We start from the raw sequence: 14,763 nt of genomic DNA, 5'->3' as shown, positions 1-14,763 counted from the left end.
TCCCTCTGACCTGGGACCAAAACTCACCAGGTTCAAGATGGCAGGCTGCTTTAGGACAGCTAGACTAGCTCTTGCTAACCCTGTTTCTTTGCACCTCCCTTTTTTTTCCATTCCTTTTGCCATCTTTAGGATGGCAGCCAAAAGCCTATTTATTTTTCTAGGCAGATTTTCAGTGTGATTACAGTTGGTTTCACCTTTACCCATCTCTTAAGGCAAAGAACAAATAGTTGTTCTGTGGCCAGACTAACCTTTTCTTACATGTGAAGAAGGCCTGGGAAGTTTTCCTGACATTTGGAGTGAAAGTGAGACCCGGGGCTGAGGGCTGAGTGAGGAGGGGAATCAGAGAGCCTGGGCATGGACTCCTATACTGAGAAAGACAAGCCCTGCCCCCTCATCTCCCCAACATTTTGGATGCTTGCAACTCATATGCATATGCATACCATTCTTTGAGTGATCTGCTTAAGATCAAAATTCCACAGGAGAAATCATTTTCTCTTTCTCAACTGACCCTGTTATTCCTCTTTCTTTGCTGTTGTGGAGTTTTTTTTTTTTCCTCTACAGAACACCAACAAATTAATTCAGAATTATTTGAATGTTTTTCTTTATCCAAGGGGGAAAAAATGTTTTTCTTGATCCAATGGAGCAGCTAGATGGTACAATGGATAGAACACTGGGCTTGGAGTCAATTCAAATACAGCCTTAGGCATTTATTAACTGTGATCAGGGACACATTTTGCTCTGTTTGCCTCCATTTCCTCATTTGTAAAATGAGCTGGAGAAGAAAATAGCAAATCACTCTAGCACCTTTCTCAAGAAAACCCCCAAAGGGGTCATGAAGAGTCAGACATGACTGAAAAAAAATGAGTAAGCAAGAGTGACTTGACCTAGGAGCTCTGTGTGACAGCAAATAGGAAAATGGATAGTTTTAGTGAAGATTTGAATTTAAGTTCTGGTGCCTCAGATGGTCTCTGTTTTATTAGTTTTATTTAACCATTTTACTTTGTTACAAGAGACCGATTATAAAATATTGGACTACTTTGTCATCTGGGGGAAGGGATGGGAGAAAAGGGAGAAAAATGGGAATACAAGATTTTGCAAGGATTATTGTTGAAGAATTATCCATGCATATGTTTTGAAAAATAAAAAGCTTTAATTAAAAAAAAAAGAATGAAGGAGACCTGTTATAAAGTGAGAATAATCTATACATTTTTGGAATGTATAAACAAAAGAGATCAATAAGTCTTAATTAGTAGTTTAAAAAAAATCCCATTGGCCAACAACTAGTGTCTCTCCTGATAAAATGTAAGCTCTTTGGGACAGCTAGATGGTCCAGTGGATAGAGCATCTGCTCTGAAATGATTCTGGGCAAACCACTTTTTTGCAACTCACTTTCCTCATATGGGAAGTAAAGAAATCAATCCTGATACTATTTCATGAATTCTTATAAGAAAAATCCTTTGTACACCTTCAAGTATTGGCTCAGCCTCTATTGATTATTTCCATTTCTGTCCTGCACATACTTTGCTTGTACATAGTTGTTTTCCTTGAAAACAACTTGAAAAGAAAGATTATTCTTTGCCTTTCTTTCCTAGCACTATGTGCTAGTATTAATAGTCCCTTAATATTTATTGACTGACTACTAGATATAAGCTATTATATCAAAGTTGTTTGGTGCAACTTGGGAAAGTAACTAATTGGTGTAATTCCAGAAATATCTCCTGACTGAGAGGAGATGTAATTCTTGAATAAGTGCTGATTGAGATGTAATTTTTTATTTATTTTGGGATATGGTCAAATGAGGGCATTTGTTTAACTTGACTATACCTGTTTATAATGGAGGGATTGTTTTTTTCTTTTTTTTCTGTCATCAAGGTGGGGGAGGTAAGAGAGAATGAAAAATTTTTCTTGATTACAAATTAATTAAAAATTAAAGAGAAAAAATAAAACAATCATTTAGGTTCTCTGTCTTAGAGTATTTCTAAGGCTTTTGCCTATGAGTTTTCTCTTTACTCTTTCCCCAGTACCTTTTTCTTGAGGGTAGACCTCCTGGGGAGAATGGAAAAAAGGAAAAGGGCACATTTTTCTCTGAACCTCAATTTTTTCAAATGTATGAGTTGGATTGAATTGAAGAAAACTCCAGGGTTTCTTTTTAGCTCTAAATTCTATAATACTACTTTAGTTATTGGTGAATACAGAGAAGGCATCGCTTTTTATTTTTGTTCACTATTTTTGGGTACCCTGCTTCCTTCCCCTATTCCCACATGGGGTACCCTTAATATCAGGAGTCATACCATTCCTAAGTCTTGTCCTGTGACCACTGATCTGCTGTTGGCTTGGGCAAAAAGGACAGCGTCATGGATGCTGGGAAAGATGTGACTTCGTTCTAAGGTCCCGTCTTCAAAAACACCTCCATTATTAATGTCATTGTACACTTGGGCTGGAAAGGAAAAAAACATTATCTGTAAAGAAGGTACTTGCTTGTGATCCAAGACAATTCCAATAGATTTGAGATGAAAAATACCATCTACATCCAGAGAAGGTAGCAGATTAAAATGTACTATTTTTACTTTTTTTTTGTAGTTTTTGTCTTTTGTTCTGATTTTTCTTTCACAACATGATTAATATGGAAATAATTTTAAAATGAGTCTACACATGTAACCTATATTAGATTGCTTGTTGTCTTGAAGTAGAAAGAGGGAAGGGAAGGAGGGAGAAAAAAATTGGAACTCAAAATCTTACAAAAATGAATGTTGAAAACTATATTATAATTGGAAAAAATAAAATACTATTAAGTGAAAAAAATCTATCGAGAGAATTTTTTAAAAGGGAAGAAGGAGGAGGAGTAGAAAAGGAGAAGGAGAAGGAGAAAGAAAAGAAATGAGACCTTGTGGGCTGAGGCAAGGAGAAGGAGGGAAGGAAGAAGTAGATGGAAAAAGGGAGGAGAGAAAAGTCAATGTTTAAGAACCTCTCTTACCTCTTTTGTGACATAACCTATGTGTTGTCTACCTTAAAAGAGGGGAAAGGAGGGTTTTACAAACTTGAAGGCCCTGATTAAATGGGAATCATTAACATCTTAAGACTTGGAAATCAATCTTCCCACTAGTTATCTTGTAATATTGCAATGCTGGTTTGAGCAGCAGAGGGCGTTATGAACATATGGAAAAGCTTGAGCCTGAGACTCAAACTTACTGCAATTTAACTGAGGAATCATCATCTTTGGTGGTTATGTTAAAAAATGTTAAAACTTCCTTGTTGCGGGGAATTAGTCCAGTGTTTTAAAGAAGTGCTCATGGTATTCATTAGATTATAAATTCCTGGAGGAAGGGGTCTGCCTTTTGCTTCTTTTTGTATTTCCAGAGTTATCAAAGTTCCTGGCATATAATAAGAGCTTAATAAATGTTGACTAATTGATTGACTGTTGTCCCTAATGCCTTTTCTTACTATTGCCTTTGAAAAGCCCTGGCTTCCTTTTTTACTGGAGAGCCAACTGACTGAAGTTCTCTCCTTTCCTTTCTTTCTTGCCCTTCTCTTCCTCTTCCTCCTTTCTTCCCCTTTCTTTTCTTGTTCTATCCACATAGGGAATCATATCCTTCCCTGCTTGATTGCTGAAATCTTGGGGTTTACAGACTAGGTTTCTTTTTTTAACCATTATGCCTTAAATCCAAATCATGTTAACTCTTACTGATTGGTCAATGATAGGTCCCAACACAAGCCTACCTTGATCATTGTTTGGGTTCGGATAGTTCAGCTGTGAAAATAAATAGCAAGTGTTTCTGTTTTGTCCAGAACTCTGAGGGTCTTTTTTCCCCCAGATTTTTAAGTAGGTTAAAAAAAGCCATTTTTTCCACCTCATTTCTTATCTAGGTTTAATCACTGAAAGGGAATTGCCTCAGAAAAACTGAGATCTGAGAAAAGCCTTAGCTAAGAATTTCCACTGCATCTAGGGGCATCTCGAGGATGACTTGCCACCAGACCTAGATGGCTCAGTTGGAAAGAAGAAGGCTAATGACTTTGCAGCCCTGTCTCCCTTAAATTCAATTCACTTTCATTCATGACATCTCTTTCCCGAGATCAATATTCTCTTCAAGAAGTAAGGACAAACAACAATCTTGTAATTACTCTTTATGCATCTTGAATTTATCTACTTTTTGCACATGGAATCTCTCCCATTAGAATTTAAGTTCCTGTTTTGCCTTTTTCTTTGCATCTTCCGGGTTTTGTAGGGACATAGTAATTAATAAATGCTTGTTGATTGATTGTTTTTCTCTCTCTTGCCCTTCCTCTGTCATTCTTCTCTCTCTGCCCCCCTTATTTTCTCTCTGTGAGCAGATGGTCTGTTCCTATGATCACTTTTGGTCTTGTTCCAAACCTAGCCATTATATTAACATATTACTGTTCCTGGGACATTTCCATAATCTGTTCTCATTCTGATTTTTTCTTGATGCTTTCCAGGTAGGTAATAACTTAAAGACTACCTGGCAGTTCTGCTCTCCCTAAGTAGCCTCTTATAACTACCCCTGTATGTCACCCTTCTCTTACCTTGAATATTCACCAAGAAGACCTTCACACCAATCTTTCCAAAGGTGGAGGAGAGCTGGGGCCAGAAGTGTTGGGTCAGGAGAAGGAAGTGGGAAGCAGGGGGAGAGAGAGAGACAAAAGGAGAAGAATGTTCTCAGTTCTCACCCACAGGTGACCCACAAAAAATACTTCAAGTAGAGCTGAACAAGTCAGGCACACCAAGAGCTGGGTGTAGCCAAGGATAAAAATAGCAGCAGGTATATACTACTTCTCCTTGAAGTGCTGACTGAGAGCTCTGGAAAGCAGGATGAAAACTTAGAATTGATCATTTGATGGGTACTTCAGGATAATTATAGCTCCTTGGGTATTCCTCTTGGGAGCATGGAAATAGCAATTCTCTTGTTCTCACTGAAGGGGAGACTCAAAGAAAGCAAGCTTTGTCCCCATGGTCATACAGGGACAGGGAAGCTTTTGCATCAAAATGAGAAGTTTCTTCCGTAGAATTAACTACCACTAATATCGAATGACTCTATGGTTGTCCTCCCCCATATCATACATTTGAGCAACCCGTTATTCATTAAATCTTAAAACAAGAAAGGAAGGAATTGAACCCTAAAAAAATTGATTTCAAGTCAACCCCATAACCATTATGACTTTCTCAAAAAAGATTAAAAGGTCTTGGTTGGCTGGATTCTTTCGCTCTACTTAGAGGGCAGGATGATCCCTATGTGACTGAGTCTCTTCATCTATAAACTAAGGGGGTTAGGACTTTAGCATTTCTTTCTTAGACCTCTCCATGTTCCGGATCATGTTATAAGGGAGATGGATAGATGGGGCATTGGCCAGGAGATCTTCATACTCACTGGAGGCATAGAGAGGACCTGTAGAGTTAGGAATTTCTAAAGGTCCTTCCAGTTCTCAATTCTCTGATCCCGTGGCCTGAAACAGGCAGGAAAGCTTTCTCTACAATCAAATGCTTAAAGGACCAATTTATTGCAGGAAGTCTCTCATATAGTCATCTCTCCTTCTCCTTCCTGCCTCCTCTCTTAACTCAGTCAAGCTTCTCCACAAATCCTCTCTTCCCCCAGTCACCTCTATGTTCCACCATTGACTTTATTCTTCAAGAGGTAGTTACACATGCTATCAGAAGAAGATAAGCTGACTAGCAATTCTCTGACCTGCTCATTTAGATTGCAGAAGGGGAAGCTGAATTACTATATCCCCTTGTCTGTCTGTCTCTCTCCTCTCTCTCTGTCTCTCTGTCTCTGTCTCTCTCTGTCTCTCTCTTCTCTCTCTGTCTGTCTGTCTGTCTCTCTCTCTCTCTGTGTGTGTGTGTGTGTGTGTATGTGAGTCTATATATTTATATAGAGAGATGCTGTATATACTACATATATAGTACACACACACACACACACACACACACACACACAGACTTTATTCTAAGTTTCATGACTAAAACCTGCTTGCTACATCAATTGCCAATCTAAGGATGGGATGGGGCAGCAGTGAGCAGTTGTGGCCATATTCTCTCTGATGGATATTGGAACTTAGAGGAGTGGGGGAGTAAGGGGCACATGTGCCCTTTTCTAGAAAGCAAATACAGAGATCTGAGTAACTTGTCAAAAGGTGAGCAAGTGTTCTGTGTACAGTATATTCTAGAGAGATTGCCCACCCTGAACAAATTTAAAGAAGTACAAGCTTATATTATTTTGCTCCTTTCCCTAGGGGAACTTTAGCATTAGTTCAATTTCTCCAAATTAGGGAACTTAATAAAGTGTTAAGAGCAAAAAGGGGAAATTGGGAAGGTATCTTTGTTCTCTTTCCATTTAGGCTTTACCTTTGCCAATGCTTTAATGCCCATAAGATCAACGAAGCTGACTCCACTCATGTCCAGGATGATAGTGTGGAAGGAGATGAAGGGTGGGGCACTGGCTAGGGGATTCTCAGGTTCACTTGATAGTGTAAAGGGAGCTGGTGGCTCATCTTTGGGAGGTGTTGGGGTCTCTAGACTGAAGGTGATATAGGAGATCCCAGTTCCGTTGGCAGCTGTCTGATTGTTGTTGGTATCAGTGGGAGAAACACCTTCAAAGTCTTCCTGGAGTTCCTGCAGGGAGACAGTCTGGGGGCAAGGACAAGAAGATAGGTCAGAGTGGACCCTTACAGATTTTGACTTAATTTAGATAACCCTGCTAAAATTGGGGTTTTTAAAGCCTTTTTGGGTTCTTTCAGCATTTTGGTGAAACTTATGAACACCTCAAAATAATGTATTTAAATATATAGGATTACAAAGGAAATAAATTATATTAAAATGAATTCATTATAATATAACCCTCCAGTTTATGGACTCTAGTTTAAGAATTCCTGCTTTAGCTCCACATAGATGGATTATTGTTACTATATAGCAGAGAATCAGAAACTGGAGGAGAGGGTGGAAAAAAGGGAGGGGGGGGAGAGAGAGAGAGAGAGATAGAAAGAGAGAGAGAGAGAAAGAGAGAGAGAGAGAGAGAAGAGAGAGAGAGAGAGAGAGAGAGAGAAGAAAGAGAGAGAGAGAGAGAAGAAAGAGAGAGAGAGAGAGAAGAAAGAGAGAGAGAGAGAGAAGATGATGTATGTGTGAGTGTGAATGGGATGCTGTTAGGTTTGGCTCACCTTTTTTTTCAAGAATAGGGATTTCCTCTGTTTTGTGGGCATCTTGAGTTCCTTCTCCTGTTTTTTTAGGTATTTCTGCTTGGCCAGGAATACTTTCTGGGGATCCACACCTATCTATGAGGAGAGGACCAGTAGCTACATTGAGCTTCACCTTTTTTATCTTTCTCATTTCCCTCCTGAGCCCAGCACCATTTAGAGAACTTCTTCCCTTCAAGTTGAAGGGAACTGTACTTTACCTTGGAAATGACCTTCTGTCTGAAGATTTCTGAATTGGCAAAGTAGAGTGGAGAGCAGTAAGTCAGGATTTTAATTCCTTCTACTTCCTGGACCTGCCATAAAGGAGACTGGGTTTAGGAGGCAGAGTGTCTTTTTATTATTATTTTTAACCTCTTTATCTTAGGAGGGTGTAAGCAGGAAAGGGAGTGTTTAGGAAATGGAAGGAGGACACTGCTACTTACCCTATTGTAGGTCTTAGGGTTCACATAGATATCTGTGTCCATGACTTGGGCCAGGGCAGATCCATTACGACTGAATAAATAAGGAAAAGAGAAAAACAAATGAGAACAATCATAATAGAATTCAAAGGATGCTGCTAAGACTAGAAGGAGGGCAAAGGGAAGAAACTACTTCTTTCCTGGTCTCAAGGTGAGGGGTTCTATCAAGGGAGAATTACATGGTGATTTAAAGTCTAGGAAAAGAAAGTAATGAGGTGGGGAGAGGGCAGGGAGCCATTTACTCCAGAGAGATTTCCCAAAGAGGAGTTGAAGGTATGGTCATAATGTATATAATTCAGGGGTCCTCAAACTTTTTAAATAGGGGGCCAGCTCACTGTCCCTCAGACTGCTGGAGGGCTGGACTATAGGAAAAACAAAAACTTTGTTTTGTGGGCCTTTAAATAAAGAAACTTCATTGCTCTGGGTGAGGGGGATAATTGTCCTCAGCTGCTGCATCTGGCCCGTGGCCGTAGTTTGAGGACCCCTGATATCAGCACCAGAACTTCCTGGTTCTGAATTGTTTAGAGAAGAAGGGAAGGTTTCTCGAAGTTTAGCATCTTCTCTTCCCTATCCAGTTTCTGGGGCTGTGTGTGTGTGTGTGTGTAACTCAAGTGCTTGTAATTTTTCTAAGAGTAGGAAAGAAGCCTGAGCTCCTGGGCACTCCGTTCAATGGTTTAGCTTCCTCGGGATATGTCTAGGGTATATTGGAAAAGTTATTCTGTTTTTCAGAGTCCCTCTTCTTACGTCTGATGCTTGCCCTATTTTCTCTACCTTTCTAACCCTTTATTCTCAACTATCTTTGGAACCCAAAGTTTATTAACTGTGACCTCTGAGATGGCCAATGGTAAAACATTTCCCTGAGAAGTAGATTTAGATAGGGTTCCCCATGCAACCACCCCATATCAATGCCTTTTGCTAAATTTTCTTGATCAGGTTTTGCAATGGCCTTCCAGTCCTGAACCACAGAGGAACCTTTTTTTTTTTTAATAAGAGAAAAGGAACAGGGTTTGTCCAATAAAGGCATTAGTGATGGATGCCATAGAAATTTGGGATCAATTACCCTAAGCCTGACCTTAAGAGAAGGGGAGTTTGAGGAATAGCCCCAATCTGGTAGTAGAGTACTTACAATTGGGTCTGGAAGACAACCACTAAGATGGAGAAGGAGACACCCACTGCTACACCATAGGGTAATCCGAGGAAAAATGATGAGAGGAAACTCACCACCCAGACACACTGAGGAGAGAGAAGGAAGTTGAGTAATACTAGGGCTTTGATACCTGCTCAGGAAGAAGCCCTTTCTTCCAGGAAGCCTTCTTGAGACCAAATCTATTCCCTTTCTTCCATGAATTGATGCAATTTTATAGTCACAACTATCACTAATTTTTTCCTCTATTAGACTAGAAGCTCTCCAGGGACTATGTATTTGAAATATGTAGCCTAGGCTACATATGTCTTTCATGGGGCCTCATCAGTTCTTGTCAAATCCAAGGACTGGTGGAAAGATATGGGAATGTGAATGCCTATGATTCCTCTCTGAAGAGCTTTTAGAATTCTTGAAACTCATTGTATTTCTACTTGCCCATTTCTCTTGTGGGGATTTTGGGCAAAAATTAATGAAATTGTGATTTTGAAAAGCATAATATGGTAGACAAATTTAAGGGGTTGAAATGGACCCAAAAATAATAATGAAAAACAACATGGTAGAAAAGGCACTGGATTTGGAAACACAAAGCCTGCTTCTTTGCCATTTATTTAGTAATTGTGTTACCTTTGACAAATCACTGAACCTCAATGCACAATTGAGGACAATAATACTCATAGAATTTTTTTAGAGCTATTTCAAGGATCAAATGAGATAGGGAATGGAAAATATAAAAGTAGGCTATAACTATTCCAGGGGGAGTCAGGGAGTTTTTTGGGGACATCTGAGTTTTTTTGCCTTCACCTAATTTTGCCTAAAAACTCCCTTTCTGAACAATGGAGTTTCCTATGGGTGTCTGGAGGATGAAAAGTTCTATAGGGAGCAGATTTCAACTTTGACCAGAAATGGTATTAGAGGTAGAATGAACAGGAGGAAATGTGCTTTGAGGCTTGAGAAGGTCAAGGATAGATAGGAAGATGCATACTCACACAATCCAATTTGCTTTTCTTCCACAAATAATAGGGGTCAGTGAGCTGCTTAAGAGAGTTCTTGAGGTTGACAGCAATTAGAGCCCCTAGGACAGACTGTAAGGAGAATAAATAGAATAAACAAGATTCAGATCAGTAGGGCATCATCGCTTTCCCTGTCTTCTAACTTTCTGGTCAAAAATGTGAGACAGAGACAGAGACAGAGAGAGACAGAGTCAGAGAGACAGAGAGAGAGAGAGAGAGAGAGAGAGAGAGAGAGAGAGAGAGAGAGAGAGAGAGAGAGGAGAGAGAGAAAGGAGAGAGAAAAAGAGAGAGAGAAGAGAGAGGAGAGAGAGAGAGAGAGAGACAGAGAGAGAGGAAAGAGAGAGAGACAGAGAGAGACAGAGAGAGAGAGAGAGAGAGAGAAGAGAGAGAGAGAGAGAGAGAGACAGAGAAAGAGAGAGAAGAGAGAGAGAGAGAGAATTAGGGAGGGAAAGAAGGAGGGAAGGAGGAGGGTCAAAGACAGAGAGAGGCAAGATAATCCTCTAGGAACTGAGGTTCAAACCCTATTTTTTTTATTTGTCCTTTAATCTTTTTTTTTTTTTAATAATTTATTTATTTGCAAAGCATATGCATGGGTAATTTTTCCAACACTGATCCTTGCAAAAATTTTCCCCACCTTCTCCCCCTCCCCCTTCCCCCAGCTGGCAGGCAGTCCAATACATTTCAAACCCTATTTTTGTTAACTGTGTTACTATCTCTGTATGATGAGAAGTGTCAACCAAATCTCTAAGTTTCCTTTGAACTCTAAATCCACAATCCTATGAAAGGTAGATCCAACTGTAGCCTTGTCTCTTTGAGATGAGGCCACCATAGGTGCTATAGGCTTAGAGGCACCTCAGATTCTATATTAGCACCTGCACCCTGGACAGTTCCATGTATGTCTTTCTCCTTCTCTAAGAAATTAATCTCTTTGATTCATGCTTCAGAGTTTTGATCTGGGTCATTGTTATAGTTCCTTCTATCTCTAATACCTTATAATTATGTGATTTTCCCCTTCTTTAGCTCAGCTTGCCTCACTTTTGCTCTTACCTTGGGTAAGGGGTACAGATAGACCCCCAACACCAACATGGTGATCATCACCACCAGTGATACACACAGACTTGACACCTATGAAGAGTAAAAAAAATCTGAACAGTTGAGGGGAGTGAAAGGGGTGGAGTCAGGGCATATGAGATGAGGACTAGATGAGAGTGAGGAGGATAGGACATAAATTGAATTTGTCCTTGTCCCTCAATGCCTCAGCCAGAAGTGGTGGAAGAAAGGGTGATAGTGGATAATTCCAATAGAGGACAATGAAAAAAAGTATTTGAGGACCTTAATTGTTTCCACTTTTCTAGGCTAGGGTAGTGTAAGGGATCTGGGTGGAGGTCGTGTGATGAGTTTCTTAGAGTCCAACTTGATACCTAGTCCTTCTGGAGGAGTTTTCCCAACTGACTTTAGGGAGATGTACTGCCCAACATCTCCTACCCCTAATCCAGCTCACCTGGGATTTGCCCCCTGCTCCATCCACAGCGAGGGTAACTGAGAGAGCACAGCAAATAACATGAATTTTAAAGAAGGAGCCAAAAAAGTTGCTACAGCCAAGAGCAATCATTTCCTGTAGGGAGAGAAGTAATGCTTAGAAATCAGGAGCCCATCTCCCCTGCAGATGGACATCAGTCTGGGTAGAGTGGGAACATGAGTGAGACAGTGGGAGAACCTAGAGTAGGAGAGTCTCTCCTACCCAACTATGAACTCTGAGATCTAGCATGGCACAACAGACCCTACATTGGGAAGAGCATAGATAATGAACTCAAAAGTCTATGGGTCCAAATCTTGACTCAGATATTTAAAATCTCTGTGACTTTGGGCAAATCATTTAATCTCCTTGGGACTCATTCTCCGTATCTGTAGAATGATGACTCCCCAAGATCCCTTCTAACTAGCACAATGATCTCATGATCCTAGCCCCAGGGAGATAAGCCAGAGAATATGGGATGGCAAATCATATCTCAGTGACATCAATAATGTAATTAATTATAGTTAGCTTTTGAGATTTGCAAAATGCTTTATTTGTGTTATTTTAGTCTCACATCAACTCTGCTGAGTAGATGCAATTATTAATCCCATTTTACAGATAAGGAAACTGAGGCAGTCAGGTTAAATGACTTGTCGAGGGTCACAAAGCTAAGTGACTTGATATGGATCCCAGACTTCCTAACCCAACTTCAGCACTCTGTTATGTCACCTACATGCCACAAGCATCATTAGAGACAAGATCAATAGAAGTGATTGGGCCTTAGGAGGAAGATATTTCAGGGCTCCAGCATGAGCTTTGCCAATTGCAAAGAGCCAGAAGAATATAAATCGAGGTGGGGTTCTAGAGAAGCCCTATGAATAACAAAATTACAGAGAATTCAAAGCTGGAAGGGACTCTAATCATCTACTTTAGGAGTTTTGTTTTTGTTTTTGTTTTTGTGCTTTTTTTGAGAAGCAATTAGGGTTAAGTTACTTCCCCAGGATCACAGCTAGTAAGTGTTAAATGTCTGAAGCCAAATTTGAACTCAGATCCTCCTGATTTCAGGACCTTTATCTACTGCTCCATTTAGGTATCTTGCAGTTTTGGAGTTCTTAACCCCCAAGGATTGGTCTCAGGTGGTCTGTAAACTTGGATGGGGAAAAATTATTTTAGTATTTCCCTAACAGCTGAAATTTAAAATTTTCTTCAATTGTGAATTTAATTTAATTTAAATAAAATTAATTTTAATTTAATTTAAATTAACTTTAAATTGTGAATTAAAATTAATGTGAGAAAGGGCCAGTAGGCTTCACCAGACTGACCAAGGGGTTTGCAACACAAAAAGACCAAGAGCACCTGATCTAGTGCAAGATTTTCATTTTACAGATAAAGAAACTGAAGCCCAGACAGATATAGAAATTTGGGCTTACCTAGAACAATGTGCCAGAACCCAAATCTCTTGATTCTTAGCCCCGTGGTCTTTTCTACTGTATCTTCCTATCCCCTAGGTTCTCTGATGTACTCAGAGGCATACCACCAGTGGCAACTGGGGTAAGTCATGTTCCTTATTTGAGCATCAGTTTCCTCAGAAATAGCTGAGGTATAATGGGTAGAATGTCAGATTTGGAATCAGAAAGATAGAAACTCCAATCCTGCCTCAGATATTTACCAAGTGTGAGCTTCAGTTTCTTCATCTGTTAAGTGAAGAGGGTTGGACTTGACTTTCCAGTTTTAAATCCATGATCCTATGATTTGTAACATGAGAGACTCTGTCTAGATCTTTAGGGTCCCTTTTATCACCAAGTCTTAGGAATCTCAGTGTTTCTACAAACAACAATGGTGTTAAACAAGCCCATGTTTCAATGTTCTCGTCCCCATTATCTACACAGTTACAGCTAGGGGACTCCCTTACCAGCAGTTGTCTTTGCACGGCTTCTCCAGTAATGTTGTCCATCCCCTCTTCTTCCCTCCCTGCTCCCAACACATTTCTATACCTCTCCTTGCATTACCTGGTTAGAATCCACATCATAGCCATGTTTGGTTCCCAGGGTCCTGCCAATGGCCAGGTTGATGACATAACCCACAATGGCCAGCGAGAAGGCTGTGCCAATCATGTCCTTCCACTGGGAGACCATGGGGGACACTGGGGTGGGGAATCTGTCATAGAATCAAAGAGGAAAGAGGATCAGAACTCTGTGTGTCCATGTGTATGGAAGGAGAAGGGAGCAGGAGTATGGGAATCAGGAGTGGGGCAGAGTATGGTCAAATAAGAATCACAGAATCATAGAATTTGAGAAATTATAGGGACTTGAGAGATTATTTGGGCCAAATCCACCTTTTTGGGGAAGAGAATGATAACATTTTTATATCTATCATCCATTAGAGATATATGTAGTATTATTATTCTCATTTACAGAGGAGAAAGCTGGGGGATCAGAGAGTGTAAGAGAGTTACTCACTATAGCATCACTAAGTAGCAGAAATGGGATTACAAGCTGGATCCATTGATTCTAAATATTTTTTGTCCTTCTCTTGCACTCTACCTTCCAGGACTATGGGAATGTAACTCATGAACTTCTAATTTTCCACAACCTTGTATAATACCTTGCCTGTAGTAGGCACCCAGCATATATGTTGACTGAACAATTATATTCCAAGTGGCTTAAAGGACGTAATCTTGGGACAGAGGCAAAGCAGAAATGTTTCCTCTGAACGGACTAACCATCTGATTTTCTGTCTAGCAAAAAAACTGTGTATAAATTAGGCCTGTGTTCCAATAAAATTGTTCCCTAGAGACACAGACTGAGGGCTAGCCTTGGGGATGTGAATGTCCTAACGAGAATCCCTAAAATAGAGTCACGGATCCAGTACTGTCTCATGCTGTAGAACCAAGGTTCTAGATTGGGCCTGGGCTTGGATGGCTCAGCCACGCTCCCAGCCAGCTTCCACTCACCCTTGTTGGATCTCTCCCACAATCTGCATATGGTATTTCTTGGGCATCTTACAACCCCCAGAGATAGCCGTTGCCACCACCACCTATTGAGGAAGGGAAAGATGGAACCTGAGCCAAGGCCAGGGCATTGAGCCTCTACCAGGTTTCCTTCTTTCATGAAAGGAACCCAGGCCCTTCTGTTTCCAACTGCTCGATAGAAACTCTCCTGGGAGGGCTAGACATGGACCAAGATTGATTCTCACTGCCTGATTTTCTGTTTCACAGACTGCACGATGGACCCTTTAATGTCTTTATAACTAAATCTTAAGATAATAGCTTATATACTCAGAAAAAATCTTAAAAGTCATCTAAATAGAAAAGGAGGGTACTAAGCTATATGTGAGGATCCCTGTAGGCCATTTATTGATTCAATTTTAAAATGTAATATTATTGGTTTTATTGTTTTTAAATTTATTTTATAAAGGATTTTCCAAATACAGGAG

General features: G+C 40.1%; 1 protein-coding gene across 1 annotated transcript in view; it reads right to left on the bottom strand.

Moving 5' to 3' along the window:
• Window positions 1–14,763, bottom strand: part of SLC26A9 (solute carrier family 26 member 9) — a 41,029-nt gene that overhangs the window by 4,932 nt on the left and 21,334 nt on the right. The window contains exons 8-19 of the mRNA XM_051998514.1: window positions 14,282–14,364; window positions 13,338–13,485; window positions 11,314–11,427; window positions 10,860–10,937; window positions 9,789–9,884; window positions 8,785–8,891; window positions 7,623–7,692; window positions 7,401–7,493; window positions 7,165–7,278; window positions 6,356–6,637; window positions 4,540–4,594; window positions 2,292–2,437 (exon numbers count right to left, since the gene is read on the bottom strand). Coding sequence (XP_051854474.1) covers window positions 2,292–2,437; window positions 4,540–4,594; window positions 6,356–6,637; window positions 7,165–7,278; window positions 7,401–7,493; window positions 7,623–7,692; window positions 8,785–8,891; window positions 9,789–9,884; window positions 10,860–10,937; window positions 11,314–11,427; window positions 13,338–13,485; window positions 14,282–14,364 — 1,386 coding nt within the window. The remainder of the gene's footprint in view (window positions 1–2,291; window positions 2,438–4,539; window positions 4,595–6,355; window positions 6,638–7,164; window positions 7,279–7,400; window positions 7,494–7,622; window positions 7,693–8,784; window positions 8,892–9,788; window positions 9,885–10,859; window positions 10,938–11,313; window positions 11,428–13,337; window positions 13,486–14,281; window positions 14,365–14,763) is intronic.

The sequence above is a fragment of the Antechinus flavipes genome, chromosome 4, assembly GCF_016432865.1.
Source record: "Antechinus flavipes isolate AdamAnt ecotype Samford, QLD, Australia chromosome 4, AdamAnt_v2, whole genome shotgun sequence".
In the NCBI taxonomy this organism is placed as follows: domain Eukaryota; kingdom Metazoa; phylum Chordata; class Mammalia; order Dasyuromorphia; family Dasyuridae; genus Antechinus; species Antechinus flavipes.
This window is presented reverse-complemented; position numbering and strand designations above follow the sequence as displayed.